The 16,508-nt window shown below is 43.4% G+C and overlaps 1 protein-coding gene across 3 annotated transcripts in view; it reads left to right on the top strand.

Annotated features, from left to right (window-relative positions):
- Nucleotides 1-3,942, top strand: part of ABTB1 (ankyrin repeat and BTB domain containing 1) — a 38,963-nt gene extending 35,021 nt beyond the window's left edge. For all 3 annotated transcript variants that reach the window (XM_088662341.1, XM_035106466.3, XM_088662342.1), the window contains one exon: nucleotides 378-3,942. In XM_088662341.1, the coding sequence (XP_088518467.1) occupies nucleotides 378-584 (207 nt within the window). In that variant the 3' untranslated portion in view covers nucleotides 585-3,942. The remainder of the gene's footprint in view (nucleotides 1-377) is intronic.
- The last annotated feature ends 12,566 nt before the right edge of the window (nucleotides 3,943-16,508 follow it).

Below are 16,508 nucleotides of genomic sequence, written 5' to 3'. Positions count from 1 at the left end.
TTAATGCAAAGTTGCATCCCAGACCTAGGTCTGCATTTCTTAAAGAGATGCTTTTCTTGCTTGCCAGGTCTTCATAAAATTATTGAGCTGAATTAGGCCTCCTTATGGAAATGGTGGTCTCTTTTGTGTGGTGTTACAATAGAGTGATTCTTCTTCCCGCTATTCTGAAATTTTATATCACACTTTCAGTGTGAATCTTTTTTATTTTATTTTTTTGGTAACTCATGTTCATATTATGTATAATTGTACACACTGAATCAGAATTTCTTCTGTACTACTACCGCTGTTTAAAATTCTAAATGACATCATTATGCTGGGGACTCTTAATGTGCTTATCTGTCTACCAATTTCCTTCACCACTTCTCTTTCCAATCCAGCTAGTGGAGTTTGAGGAGTTTGCCGTGGCAGTGAAGGAGAATGCAGAGGCAGTCGAAGAACGGCAGGAGACAGACTCAATCCCTCTTGTTGACGACATCCGTTTCCACATAACCAGCAACGTGCAAACATACAGTGCAATTGAAGAAGCCAATCAGAAACTGGAAGCTCTGGATAATCTTCTGGCCAGCATAGGACTTGAATGCTAATCTGGGACATCACCCTGTGTGACTTCACAGTACGGTAGATCAGCTCAGAGTTCCCTCCCCTCACCCCCTGGGTTTTGTAGCTGCTTCCCACTTTTATGCGTAATTTCAGTTTCTAACTTAACATTCTGACAATTGCATACTGATCTACCTTTCTTCTCCTGAGAACCAGGTCCCTGGAAGCAGCTCAGATTTGAAAACATTGCTGCTTCTACATCGTAGTGCTGACGGGTGATCTGCAAACCAATTTTAATGAATGTATTGATTGGCATATTGTGAGGCTGCCAGATGTTGCAGGCCAGTGATGCTTAGTGAAAATTGGTGCAGCCTGCAAGAACATTGGCACAACACCTTCCTGCAAGCAAACTAAAGCAGATTCAATTCAAGGCAGTTGCTGGTTAAGGAGTGAATCAGACTGCCTTTCATGATCCATATTTTACGGGATAATTAGGGAGATAGGCACTGTTACTTCTACAGGGCTATAGAAATGTTGTGCTTGTGCAGTGGTATCTGCATTTGCCTGCTGCTTGCCTTGCAGAAATGGCTGTGTTTATTCATCCTGCAGCCTTATCTTCCAGATTTGCACAGTGGGAGCAGAGCAGAACCTTGGCTTTCTAACCCGGATGCCTTATTATTCAGCAAGCTCCTGTTCAATTCAGGTGTCCCATCTGTTTTTTATTCCCCATTTCTGCAGTTCTTACTGGAATACAGTAGTACTCCATGAAATATCATGGCTTGGACTTTTGTCTTGAGTGCAAACACACTTGGCCACCTACTTTTTACATGTTACTTTTGTAGAGGATGCTCAAATGCTGACATTTAGCAGGAACTTTAGTCATGTGTCTGTTCCACTTCAAGCATAGTTGTGATATTTTATAGATATTGTTGGGCTTGGAAGTTTAGTTCAGGTGGTTCGCAAAGTTTTCAAATCCTGGTTTGGAGTATGTGAGTGTATGTGTGGCATGCAGCATTTCCCCCTTTCTCATGGAAGCATAACTTATTGCCCTGTTCAGGTAGTGGTATGGGGTGGGGTGGGGTAGAACGGTCATGCAGCCATCTCCACCCCCTGACCGCCCAGTGCCAACACACTTGACATCACATTGGCATAGATCCAAATAGCGTGATCGAAATGTTGCAAAATTAGGGTCTGTGAATCACATTATTCTGGTATATGCATGTTGGTGTACAGACAAGAAAAGCAGTGGCTCACCACTACTCAAGAGTGTGTAGTGTCTCCTCTCCCCCTGCCCCTCCCTTTAGAAATGGCAGGAGTTGGAGGCAGCTACAATCAGGGCTTGCATAGTGCTCATCCCATCATCACTAAACTCTCTCTACTGATTTGAGTGAAATATCTGCTTGTAACAAAGCTTACCAAGGCATGTCCTTTAAGGCTGCCACAAGTTAGTAGGTTTTTTTAAACACAAACTCCTCTTAAAATCTTCCTAGCAAGCCCTATTTGAGACTTTGGCAATTGGAGAACATTTTGGGAGGACGTGGGGATGTGAACAACGTAGGGAAGGGCTGTGTTGCCTTACATGGAAACTTTCCTAGCTAAGATAATGCAGTGGCTCTGTACCACATAACCGTAAGAATTATGTCCTGTATAAATATAAATATGACAAGGAGGCCCACTTTGGATTATCTTGGCAATGTGAGGATGATTATTCATATAAACAAATACTATTAAGCATGGGTACAATTGCATTAGTAGATGCAGTTGCTCCGGCTGATGTAATACTGAGGTCAAGAACTTGTTTTTTCACTTTCCATTGATGGGTGTGATGAAGTGAGAAACTTACATTGGGTCTTTCCCCCATTTTCCTATCTGGTTTCGTGACTTGAGCAAGATAGATGACATTATATAACCATGTAAGCAGAGTCAGGGCTTACCAGAAGTTACTGCCTGCCACACTGGAGATTCATCTTCCTTTAAATGTTTTGTGATAGAATGGGAAATGGTAGGATGGGGGTGTCCCAGATTCTACACCTGTAATTCATGTCCCCAGAGAGGTACAGTAGCAGGACTGAGTTTTTTGTTTTCTCGGCTCTTTCTCAAAGCATATATATCATCCATATTCATGTGATGTTATTCCCATGCTGGCTATCTTAAATGAGGCACTTAAACTCTGACTTATTTCAGTTTCTGCTTCGGAATACACAGCCATCCCAGTCTCTAAACAAGTCTCCTTTGAGCCTCCACAAATCTACAGTAAGGGTCCATGCAGTATTTGACAAATGAAACTAACTTGATGTAGAATTTTGACACTTCTGACTCCTGATTTTGTGCCAAGGAAAGCACATCTCTTAAAAGAATGGTACTTGTTCAAAATCATGTGGAACAGTTCTGTTATGCAGAGGCAGCAAACTAAAAACCTGGCCAAGGTATTATTTTTCTACTTTTCACCAAAAGTAGTCACAGAAGTTAAGTTTGATGCTGGTGGTTGGGACCTGGATTGGCTGGGCACAATTTCTCTCCATGGTGTTATGGCAACAACTCGGAAGAGCACCTCACAGAATAAAAGGGCATCATATTGAAAGGGACACAACTTTATTATTGAGCTGCTGATTTCATTCTGTTCCGTAGTCTTCCTGTTATCATGAAAAAAGGATTCAGTTGGCTATCTGCTGAATTTAGCAAACAAATGAGGTTTAATCTTTTAGAGTTTATGCCAATACTGAATTATTAGGGCAAAAACAAACCAGAAGCACAGAAGGCTTTTTTAAAAAAAGGCACACTAATATTTCTCCTTTCAAGTATCTGGTAAAGTAAATGTGAAATATAATTAGTTAATTGTCAAGAAGCATGGCACCTGGGTGCTTCTGGTGAAATGACTTCTGACTCTTTCTTTTAATTGTAGAACCAGGGAAAGTGTGTCAGGGTGGCCTTTGTTTTCTTGCCTAGGTTTGCCCAGACTGTTAAATATGCTGGAGAAATTAAGAATGGATTGCCAGTGTGAATGAGTTGTGTAGCTGCATTTCTGAGTTCAGCTCCTTGGTGAATTCTCCCATCACTCCCAACTCACTATCTGGTAGTATTTGGATTCTTGCCCTTTGCAAGAAGAAACAGATACTAGGAGCCACACTTACAAGTGAAAAATTCCCTATTTAAATAATAAATGAAATTAATGGATTTCTGATATTTATTGAACTTTTTTTCTTGGCTATTGGTTGTAGTTATATTGCAAGACAATTTAAATGTAAATTGTTTCCTTTGTTTACATTGGTTCTGCCCTCTGCTACTTGTTAAAAAATAAAGAGAATGTAAAAGCTTTTCAGAATGGCAATATAATTAAATAATAATAATATATTTAAAAGCTTAATATATAAGCATGTGTGCAGCAATAAAGAGTTTATTTCATTAGATCTGGTTTGGCTGTGTGTCATTAATTCATTATATGAATGAGTGCTTAAAAAGGTTTCTTACATGCTCTCCCCCCCCCCCTTCCTCAGGCAGTAGCTGTGGTTGTGATGACATGGGGCTGTCAAATGCCACACAAGTGTTTTTCTACCCTGGCACCATCTTCAGATTAATATGTTGTGCACATGTTATGAGCAAAGAGCTGGGTGCTTAACAGTGGTGACTTGACACCATTTAATTCCATGCTTCTTGTAATGACCCTGAGGTAAACATACTACCTATGGAAGGAGTATTTGCATAATTTCATAGTTCCTTCCTGAAATTCTAGTACCTCATGAAGCTCTCCTCCCATGACTCACAGCCTGTGGTAGCAATCAGGGTAGGAGTAAGAAAGGAGGTTGGTGTGAGTCACTCAGAGGGATTTACAATACAATGGTACCTCTGGTTGCGCATGCTGTGGGTTATGAGCTCCAGGAAGTAGCCGCTCCCAGTTGCAAACTTTGCCCTGGAATGTGAGTGGAAATGGCGCGCCAGAGGTGCACGCCCAGCGGAAGGCACACTTTCGCTAATGGCGCCTCAGGTTATGAGCGGTTTCCAGTTACAAACAGACCTCCGGAACGGATTCCATTCGTAACCAGAGGTATTAAAAACACAATTCTCCTCTACACAAATTCCCTGCAGATAGGTTTGAGCCCAGACTGCTCTGTTTGTCCCCATTTCTCATTTTGTGTGTTAGTTACTTACAGTAGGAAGCTTCTACCGAGCAACGTTCAGAATTGCATCCACATCTGCACTCCTGATACATTCTTCCCCACCACCTCAATATTTTATCTCCGCTTATCCAAACATGCACTCTTCAACTTGTGCCTGGATCTTGGCCCCAGCTGAGACTCTGTCTCCGAACAGCATTTTGTAATGAAAGCAACAATAGTTTTCAGAATAGAAAAACCAGGAATAAAAATGGCATGGCATTGCAGTTCACATCCGTGAAACAGATATATGGTTTCCCCTGTTTCAGGGAAGCACTTGTAAGTTATGTCCTCTTGTTCTAACTAAAATTAAAATTATGTCTCCAAGGTGGATTTAAGATAATCCACTGGTTAACCTTCTTAGCAGAAAATGAAGTGTCCAAAATGGTGTTACTCAGATTTTCAGTGTACAAGGTCCTAAGCAAACACTTTTAATTGTTTTTTGGTGTTTTTTGGAAGAGGGATAATGATGGATGGATGGATGGATGGATGATAGATCGATAGATAGATAGATAGATAGATAGATAGATAGATAGATAGATGGCAGAAAACCAGGAAAGTTGAGTGGATCCACCTTCAGGAAAAGGGTTAATTACCTGAGTGCTTCAGAAAGGTCAAAACTGTGAGGCTGCTGTGGAAGTAACACAAATGAAAGAGAAAAAGAAAAGTAAAAGAGAAAAGTGCTGTTGCGCTGCTGTCTGGTTGGTAGACTGGTAAGTAGGTGAAGGCCCTTCCATTATCGCTGTCTTTTCACTCGAGGGCTTTATAGGAACAGCGCTAAAACTAACATGAATAATTAAATAAGCCGGAGGTGCCTGCTTTAAAAGGGCATCAGTCATGAGACTTCAAACACTGCCATCAACGTGGCACATTTTTAAAAGGGTATTTCAATCTCTTGATTTCATGAGTTGAATGAAGACCAGGAGTGAAAGTAAGTGGTCACAGGAGGATAAATAAATTGTTTGAGGGAAGAAAGTGTAATGCCTAAGAAGTCAGGCAGACTTAGTTCCCTCATTATGAAAGGGGTATGACGAGCTTTTTAGCAGGAGGAATAAGACATGCAGTTTACAGGGGTGCAGACAAGTCCCAGCCACACTTCAAAGCATGATACGGAATGTACATTATCTTACTGGAGAAGCAGCAGCAAAGAAAGCCGAGAATGTGTTCTCTTAACATGGATCATGGTAGGCAGTGATATTGGTGGGCATTTTGTTCCTTTGCAAAATGGGGTGTCTCTTCTGAAGGATCCTTTTGAGAAGAGTGGTTCAAGACAGTATTGCGATGGATCCCATTGAGAAGGTTGGGTGAATCTTTAGAGCAGGGGTGCCCAAACCTTTTTCAAAGAGGGCCAGATTTGATGAAGTGAACTTTGGCTGGCCAAAGTTGAGCTTTTTAAAGGATTTTACCTCAGGACATATACTGCCATGGGGGACAGATTAAATCGATCGGCAGGCCGAATTAGGGCCCCCCCCCCAATGGACTTTGGACATGCCTGTTTTAGAGGCAGATAAGGCGCATAATCGATCTTGAGTCCCTTCAGGGGGAAAGGTGGGGTATGTATGAACAAACAAACAAACGACTCATGTTCCCATCTGGCACAACCAGTTATTAATGTTGACTCCCTAGAACTATTGCTTGATAAGGCCCCAAATATTTTGCAGCCAGTAGTATTAGTCCACTCAGGTTTTTAACAGCATGCTAAAAAGATGTGTGAAGGCTTCAGGTAACTGCCCCCCCCCCACAAGGAACATGGAACTTGACTTGGCAAGTCAGAATGTAATACATGATCTAGTCTACCGGGTTTGCATTAGTGGTGGAAGCAATTCCCGGAATGCTAAAGAAGACAAATTAGAAATGTGCCAAGCCTTCTCTATTCTATTGTAATCCAATGACACTACCTGTGTCTATGATTCTCTTATAGCTGTGGAACTCCTGAACAGACACATCTCCTAGATTATGTGTTCCAGTATACATTCTCAGCATAATCCTTTTATCATGGTAGTCTAGCTGGTCTCAGCTAACTAGCTGTGTAAGTTCAGAATTTTTAAGATGGAACCAGACTCAGTTCTGATTTGCTACCTTTGACCATTTGCATCAGAGATGGGACTTCTCTCACCATTGGTTCAAGCAACCATTCATCTGAATTAAGAGGTAGGCTGTTACTAATCTCTGATTTTTGTCTCCTTGTAAGCATCCCAAATTAAGAATCAAAACATGCTCTCACATTCATATCACCTTTTGTGCAAGGAAACCCATTATCCACTTCAACCAGGTAAAATATAACTAGGTATGTTTGAGTGATTGTGTGTGTGTGTGTGTGTGTGTGTGTGTGTGTGTGTGTTGCCAGTGTGGTGTAGTGGTTAAGAGCGGTAGACTCGTAATCTAGGGAACCGGGTTCGCGTCTCTGCTCCTCCACATGCAGCTGCTGGGTGACCTTGGGCTAGTCACACTTCTCTGAAGTCTCTCAGCCTCACTCACCTCACAGAGTGTTTGTTGTGGGGGAGGAAGGGAAAGGAGAATGTTAGCCGCTTTGAGACTCCATCGGGTAGTGATAAAGCGGGATATCAAATCCAAACTACTCTTCTTCTTGCATTTCCTTTAAATAAATATATGGGCATTTAGCTTCCTTAGATTAAAAGGAATTTAAACATTTCCCCCATGTGCTAAACTACATAGTTGTTAAACTACCCCTCTGTATTTTAAGGACAATTCACAAGGTTCTGTAAGATTTGGTATCCTATGGGCAAAGCTTATTATTTAATATTTCTTGGGCTGGGCTTAAGGGAAAGGGTGCTAGAATTTCTATCAAATAGCATGATAGTTCTGCAGTTGTTCACAAGGCATGGTGAGCCTGTTATAATTCTTTTAGGGGAAAACCTTTATAGAAAGAGTTGGCCCACCTATGGGGAAAATCTGCCCCCCCCTCTGCAGATTCCTCACATGGCAAATGACTATAAGAAATGTGTTGTCATCCTCCAATGCTATTTTTATATCACTTCCAAAATATGTGAAATAACTATTTCCAAACTCTGCCATATTTGTATTTTAAATTTGCATTGGGTACAAAGTCAGCTGCTAATCTGGATCCCCTCTACAAGAACGCAATCTGTAGATCCATCTTCCGCATAGGGAAAGGAAGCCAAAATCTAAATGGAGACATAGCGCCTGGGGAAATAAGATAAAAAAAATCCTTCAGTAGCACCTTAAAGACCAACTAAGTTTTTATTTTGGTATGAGCTTTCGTGTGCATGCACACTTCTTCAGATACACTTGAAACAGAAGAGTCAGACCCTTATGTATATACAGAGGGTGGTGGGGGTGGGTGGGAATGGGTGGTGGGCTGATAGGAGTGGTAAACCTGTTGATGGCTGTTAACAACTGCTGATGACTGCAATTGGTCCTGCAATTGGGGAAATAAGAATTAGACAGGTGCTGCCAAACCTGAAAGAGAGGCTTGTGGCACTGAATTTTATCTACAGAAGGCTAGACCCAAAGAGGGGAAAAACCAATAAATTAAACATGGTATCTTTTAAGCATTCAGTATTGTTTAAAGCTTCTAAGTGTGAACTTATTTAAACAAAAACATTTCAGATAGTGCTGTGCTTGTTACTCTGGGACCAGAGCCTGCCTTGAGCAGAAGGATTGCAGTGGTGCATTCCTAGGGCTGCCATACATCCGGGTTTTCCCGGACACATCCGGGAATCGGGCTGCAAAATGACTTCTGGGCAGATTTTTGCTGAATCGGCAAAATGTCCGGGAAAACCCGGAAATATGGCAAGTAGGGCGATTTTAAAAAAATAAAAATGCTATGCATTTCCAAGGTCCAATTCTTCCTACAGTTCTTTTAAATTATGATGGGACATTCTGCCTCATAATCTAATACAGAGGCTTTCAACCTTTTTGGGTCCATGACTTCCTTGACCAACTGCATTCTTTCTGCGGGCGGCACCCCTGTGGGTCTCAGGAGCCCAGTTATGTCAACCCTTGCCTGCAGAACTGGCAGCCTCTCACCCTTTTTCAAACCCCCTCCCTTGTGAAGTGTTTCCTCAACCTCCTCCCCTCTCCTTGGGAGTCCTCTGGGCAGCCACAGCTGCCACCCCTAGTCTCTGAGCTGCTTCCCTGCCCCAAAGAAAGGTTCTTCCTCAAACTGCCCCACGGGGGTCCGGGAAGTACCCCCTGGCCAGCCCCAGAGGCTCCATTTACCTGGGGAGCTTGTAGCCAGGGCTCCTGCAACAAACAGATGTGCAAGCCTTTGGGAGGCAGAGATAGAATAATAGAATCATAGAATCATAGAGTTGGAAGAGACCACAAGGGCCATCCAGTCCAACCCCCTGCCAAGCAGGAAACACCATCAAAGCATTCCTGACATATGCCTGTCAAGCCTCCGCTTAAAGACCTCCAAAGAAGGAGACTCCACCACACTTCTTGGCAGCAAATTCTACTGTCGAACAGCTCTTACTGTCAGGAAGTTCTTCCTAATGTTTAGGTGGAATCTTCTTTCTTGTAGTTTGAATTCATTGCTCCGCGTCTGCTTCTCTGGAGCAGCAGAAAACAACCTTTCTCCCTCCTCTATATGACATCCTTTTATATATTTGAACATGGTTATCATATCACCCCCTTAACCTTCTCTTCTCCAGGCTAAACATACCCAGATGCGAGAGGGCATTAGAGGAGAGAGGGAAGGAAAGAGGGACAGAGGCCAGTGTTGCAGGTCGTACCCCTGACCATCATTCAAGGCACCCTGGTTGAAAACCACTGATCTAATAGACCCAGGGTGGAGAAAGAGGGGGGCGGGATGGCCGCGTTTGCCTTTGAACTCTGTTCCAGCTGTGACTGCCTGAGAACTCAGTGCTGGTCTCTCCTGCCAAATTTTTGAAGCAAGATGAGGGTCATATTCATACTCAGCCGCTGACTCCAGCTGGCTTCAGGGGAAGGTAGGAGTTGTAATTTAAAAACCCTTTTCCTAAGTGTTTTTGGGTGTTTTCCCAGTTTACGGAAACTAGCCCTGATACTGTTCTTCCACCTGTCTGGATGCCTGCCCCGCCAGCTGGGGATATGAGAGGGGTGACCTGTACATTCATAAAGAAAAGCGCATCATGCAACATTCCTTGGACTGTACAGCATCAGAATGCAGGTGGCAAATGTAGGAATAAAAGATCTTCCATGGCAGAAACTTTCCGAGTCAAAAACTTGCATGTCGGCAGACAATAATCCCCCCACCCCTCTTTATGCACTAGTTTTCTGTGCAATTATTCCTACTTGTATCTGAAATGGGAGCACTACACCATGTGTATTTTCTTCTTCTTCTGCAAATGTATATTTTTATTTACATGCCATTAACTCATAGGGCTGCTAACATAGCTGGCAGTGTGCAACAAAATCTTCAAAGCTTCATAAAATTATTACTTAAAACAACAACAACTATACCATTAAAGATCTGTCTCAGTTGCCCATGACATTTGCTAGCCAAATGTTTCTCACCCTGGCCAGAGCAATAGACTTTTCTTTGGGGTGGCATTCTTTCTAAAAGCTTGTCCTCAACTGAATATGAAAATGAGCACACATCACATGGCTCCACCATTCACAGTTCAGCTGTGATGTGAGATGCCAGGTGAGAATCTTGGTGGAATCTACTGCAACAGTACATAACCCTGAAAGTAGTAGATAAGTGATAGATTCCAGTTCTCTACTGAATCTCCAAAAGAAATGCATTTACCCAGCTTCCAAACTAATCCATGTGGAGAGCTGCTTGTGTAAATAAGTGCTTGCCATTTGCATCCAGTGGTTTTTGTTCTTGGAGCTATACTCCTTTTTTTGTTTTGTAGAGAAGCATAATTAGAGTTATCCACACTGTAAGTTGCTTCATGCAAATCGCTCATCTAGTTGAAGTGGCTTAAAGTGATATAATATAGCCTCTGTAATAAGACCACTTAGTCTAAAATGACCTGAGGGCAAAGTGTTCACATAACTCTTGCTTTTAAAACTGACACTGAGTTAGGTGAATTTTGGTCCAGAAATTTGGATGTAGATTCTTTTCTCCCCACTTGTAATGTTGGCTGCTAGAGCAACCTGTCAAGCTTAAGTAATTTGCACAACTCTGTGGGATTCACTTTCACAAGATAAACTGATATATTTCACACCTCAACTAGAGAAGGTCCTTGCAGAGGGATTACAGCCTCCTATATGAAAAAATGATTGAAGCTTGTTTAAATAGCCAAGGACATCTAATGCATTTCTGGTCTATTACAAGCTGACTCCCAATAATATCACATTTTCATTTAAAAGTTGCAAATCCTCATAGCTGCAAAGAGAAGCGTTCAAGAAAGATGGGCTTGGAAATCAGAATGGAGACCAATGATTAAGAAAGAGACCTTTGTAGTCCTGAGAATTGCTGTGCTGTGTGTTTGCCACTGCCTCTGCCTCGCAGCGCCCTTCACCACCATCTTTCCATCTAAAAAAATAGATGTTCAACCCCTTCTTGACTCCACAGAGTAAATATAAAAATAAAGTACACCATTCCAATTTGCACGAGATGCATTGACAATGCAATCTGTGTTTCCAGAATGCAGAAGTTTTGAATGGTAGTCTGTACAGAACTCAACAGCCATCGCGATAGTTAAAATAACAGCCTTGACCATTGCCCTGTTAATTTATTATTGTACCATGAATGCTTTAAATTCCACCTCCTCACATTCAGATTACTGTTTCTGCTCTGCTGTTGCCATATCATTTGAAGCAGAGGAAATAGCAAGTTGAATTATTTCAGTTCCGTCCAAGTACCCCCTTTCCCCCCAACTTATTTAAGGTGAATGTTAGCCTTTGAGGATAATCTAAAAAGCTAGTGTAGGGAACCTCTGGGCCCATACGCCGAACTTGGCCACCCAATGGTTTTCACCAAACCCTGCCCCCCTGTCCCATGGGATGGTAAGTAGAGACGCTGTGGCAAAGGCACTATCAGCAGCCTTAAAGTGAGCTCCCAGCTGTGCCCTGGTAAGGGAAAGCGGAAGCCTCAGGTGCTTTAAAACACAACACAGAGCTTTAAAGTCCAGTATCTGAGGCCCCAACTTCATTGTGATGTCAGATGACCGACCACCCAACCTACCAAATTTGGCCCATAGAGCCAAAAAGACTCCCCACCCCAGTCTAAACATGAAGCTTTGTGGGACTTTTGTTGTTGTTTACCTAAATTATCAGAGTTCTTTGAAATATCCAAAAGCATTCCATGCCCAGCTTAGCTTGCTCACTAATGTGCAGATCAGAATAATGGGTTTTGCATACCTTGGGATGTTGTGACTGTTCTCAGCCTAAAAATGCACACTTGCATATTTTGGGGGAATAAAATCACATTTAGATACATTAAAAAAACATGTTTCGATTTTGAAAAGTGTTTTTAACCATAGATTTATGCAGAAACAATGGAATTAGGGTTAAAAACATGCAAAAGCAAACCGTAAACAGGGGAATCTGCCTATTGCTGGTCTGAACACAGAGCCACAATCTCTAAATAGATTGGAATGGCAATTCCATTCAAACACCTAGGGACCATTTCCTTTATAACTTGACATACTATGCCTGTGGATCTTTGCACATTTCAAATTGCATTGCCATGGCTCAGTGGTAGAGTATATACTTTGCATGCAAAGGGGTCCAGGTGCAACCTGCAACATCTCCAAGTAGAAATGGGAGAGACCCCCCACCCCCCATGTCAGTCAGTACTGAGCTAAATACACCAACAGTCTAGTTCAGTAAAAGGCAGCTTCCTGTGTTCCTATGCATTTTAGTTTTGCCAGAGCAGACTATGCTCAGAAAGTAGCTGAATGATATCTGTACGTACACATATTGTTTATATCCTAACTCAAGCATTTTTGACTGGACCTTAACATTTCAGTGCCTAAGGAGGGGGTTGTCCAAATGACAGCCTTCCCGCCTCTTCTCCGTTGCCTTTGGTACAAGCAACATAATAACACACGACAGTTTCCTGTCCTTTAATGGTGTTCAAGTTATTCTGCCTGAGGCAGCTGCCTCGCAGGGCCTAATGGCATGGCCAGCTCTGTCTACAATACACATTCATGTTTATGGGAATATTCTGCTGCCAAAGGTCCGTACTGGACATGCTCATAGATTCTTCAGGCAACATGTTTCTTGAATGTTATGCAAGTATGCTATGCATTTACATTGTCTCCAGCACAGCTCACAGTGCTTGCAAAACATTTAAAATGATAATAACGACGACAACAACATTTCTAGCCAAAGCAATTAAGCATCTCTCTCTGCCTAATGGCTGGGGGTACAAGACAGAATTTCAGCAGCTGCAATTTGTCCTGCAGGATTGAGGAAAGTTGTACCTACTGACTAAAATGCCCCCTGACATGAACTGGCAGGACTACAAGAAGGAGGGAAAGGATCCTAGCGAAGGGTGTAGCCAGGACTGGGACACACCGGGGCCAACTGGGGAAGGGGAAGGAGAGGTTGGTGTAGGAAGTACTCACGGGGTGATGGAGGATGATGAGAGGGTGGGGCGTCAGTGCACAGGAACCAGAGCAGCAAGAACCCATCACTAGAGCCAGACAGGCCCCTGTCTCCACAAACAGGGTGGGCTCTGAGGCACAGGGAGCAGCAGATAGTACACTCTAGGAGGCAAAAGCAGGCAAGGGCCCACATCCCAGCTCCCTAGCTGGCCAGGTGGGGCTCACTAGCGAAGAAGAAGAAGAAGAAGAAGAAGAAGAAGAAGAAGAAGAAGAAGAAGAAGAAGAAGAAGAAGAAGAAGAAGAAGAAGAAGAAGAAGAAGAAGAAGAAGAAGGGGAGTTTGGATTTGACATCCCACTTTATCACTACCCGAAGGAGTCTCAAAGCGGCTAACATTCTCCTTTCCCTTCCTCCCCCACAACAAACACTCTGTGCTCTGTGAGATGAGTGGGGCTGAGAGACTTCAGAGAAGTGTGACTAGCCCAAGGTCACCTAGCAGCTGCATGTGGAGGAGCGGAGACGCGAACCCGGTTCCCCAGATTACAAGTCTATTGCTCTTAACCACTACACCACACTGGCTCTCTTGAGCCTTAGGGAGGAGGTGTGTGATTCCTCAGCTGGAGTAGGTGAGAGTCACAGCCTCATCAAGCCCAGATGCTGCAATCAGGGAAAAGGGAAGCAGAGCACTTCAGTGTTGGGTCTGCTCAACTGCCCATTTTGGGGGACCTTGACTTGGATGCCCCTGGACCTCTATGGGACTTTACTTTGGGTTTGACTCTGGACTGTATCCTGACTGTGGAACTTCAGACTCGGCTACTTGGATCGACCCTGAACCTTGTTTACTGACCTTTGGACTTTGCTTGTGTGGACCGACCCTCAGATTTTGGACTCGGCACATTGACTTGCTGGCAGGTAGGCCAAGGGATCAGGACACTCCTCTACTATATATCTGCTAACTCAGGGGTGGGGAACCTGCTGCCCACCAGATATTGTCAGACTACAACTCCCAACAGCAAGGCCCATGGTTGTAGTTGAAGGGTGGGAGTTTTCGTTCAACAAATATCTGGAGGGTGAAAAGTTCTCCCATCCCTGTATTTACTAAACACACCCTGAGCAGCACTGACAGATGACCCAATAGTGTTTTGTGATAGCTACACTCACTGTGTTACCGAAAATTCATGCATTATTCCTAGGGCACTCAAAGTGAATAGTTGCGTAAACTAAGGTCCTCTGCATACTACAGCCACTTGCCCATTGACAACTAGAGTGTTCAGGCTAACTCTTCAAATTAATGTGTAAGTCCTTCTAAGCTATGCTAGTGTTGTAGAAGTTTTGGTCTGAGTGACAAGACCAGAATGGTGTTCTGCCGCTGGTTGGCACATGGAAAATTAGTATAGGTGTAATGAAAGGTGAATTCCTGGATGCCAATATCCAGATTTGGGACATGGTTGATGTGTTGTGTGATGTGAAAAATGTAAATTAATAACATTTTTTTAAAAAAAGAATTCATGGCAACAAAAAATCAGCACAGATTTGAAATAAGTGGTCAAAACAGTGCACTTTTGAAATGTTTGGCCTGCTATCGCGATTCAAAGCAGCATCCAGCTGTATCCTGAGTCAAATCTGCTCCTTGATCTTGGGAACAATCATGCAAGATTTGGTTAAGAAGTGTATCCAAACAAATAACTTTCTGAAATATGTAGTAGATGGGTTTTCACTAAACTTGTCTTGCTAACTAAACCAAAGGAGTTTGAAGGACTGGAATATGCGGCAATTGATAAGATTTGCAAGCAGAAGCTGTTTCCAACAGCTAAAATACACTAGAGAAAGGGAATAGGAAGATCCCACCCAGCTAAGGAGTCTTTATTTAAGGCTGTATTCAATGCTGCAATCCGTTGATATTAATGTTGGATATAAAACTGGATTCCCTGTTGTGGCTGGTATCAAGTGATACCAAAGAAACAGCTTTGCTCTCTTCAGCCTTTGCCCCCAGCTGCTTCAAAGGCACCTATTGGGGCATCTTGTCTGTGAGGCATGCAGATGTCCCCCACAGGGCCTTGCATGGAGAGGAAGCTTCCCAGGAAGGGAGCCTCACTAAACATCTGCCAGGCGGGAATGGCTCTTTTGCCACAGCCCTGGGAAAAGTCGGCTGCCTGGGTGTCCTGTCAGCAACGCCTTAGCAGTTCTGTCTAACAGAGAGCTCTCTCAAACAGCAGTTTTTAAAAGGGAGTGGGGGGGGGGGAGAGACGAAGCAAAGGTTGGAAGCAGAAAGGCAGTACAGCACCACCTCAGCCGCTGCTAGGCCCATGCGTGCAGCAAACGTAGAGGCGCAAAAAGCCTGCGCTGGTTTATCACGAAATGAAGACAGCACCTTGGGAAGCCATTAACCTTGGAAGAACCTCATTTGTTTACAACAGGATTGCTCCTGTGAATGGAATCGGAAGCTTATGTGGAAATAAATTAAGCAGCTTGGGCCCTTTTTATTCTTTCCAGCAAAAGAGCTCCCCCCACCCTGCTCTGTATAAAGGACTGGAAATGCTTGGATCGAATGGTTGCATCCTGCTCCCTTCTGTGCTGCTTCTGCACATGTGTTAGTGCATGTCCGTGTGTCTCTCTGTGTGTGTGCGCACGTACAGGCACTTCAGGAAGCGCTGCTCTGGGAAGCTCACAGGTGGTGGTGGGGAACGAAGTGGATGCTTCACATCCCTTCAAGTGTTTGCTTCCCATGTCCCTCCTTCTTCCCTTTGAGGGGGCTTTATAATGATCGTGCTTCAATAAGGGATGGACAAAAGAAGCCATCTGTGCTAGGGTGAGCAGGACAGAACAAAATAATAATAATGCGCTGATCAAGTAGGCCCACAATCCTGTTAATTAACAAAGATATCCTGGGCCTTTAAATGCTACAAAGAGGCTGGCGCTTTTCTCAGCATGGAGATGTATTGCAGGGAAAAGCGGCACGTGCAGATTTTCTGCAGCTGTTTCAAAGCCCAGGGCTTCTATCTCACCCTCAACCTATGGCAGCCATACAGTGGTACCTCGGGTTAAGAACTTGATTTGTTCTGGAGGTCCGTTCTTAACCTGAAACTGTTCTTAACCTGAGGTACTACCACTTTAGCTAATGGGCCCTCCCGCTGCCGTGCAATTTCTGTTCTCATCCTGAAGCAAAGTTCTTAACCCAAGGTACTATTTCTGGGTTAACGGAGTCTGTAACCTAAAGCGTCTGTAACCTGAAGTGTCTGTAACCCGAGGTACCACTGTATTTACTGTCGCTGCTTTGTTCTTAGACGTGTGAAGGTGGTTATCATTCCTTGATCTACAGGGCTTTGTTTCTTTAGAGCTGCTAGTAACTAATGA

This window comes from Zootoca vivipara, chromosome 2, assembly GCF_965207765.1.
Source record: "Zootoca vivipara chromosome 2, rZooViv2.hap1.1, whole genome shotgun sequence".
NCBI lineage: Eukaryota > Metazoa > Chordata > Lepidosauria > Squamata > Lacertidae > Zootoca > Zootoca vivipara.
Note: the sequence above shows the minus strand (reverse complement) of the source record. Positions and strands in the feature narration are given on the sequence as shown.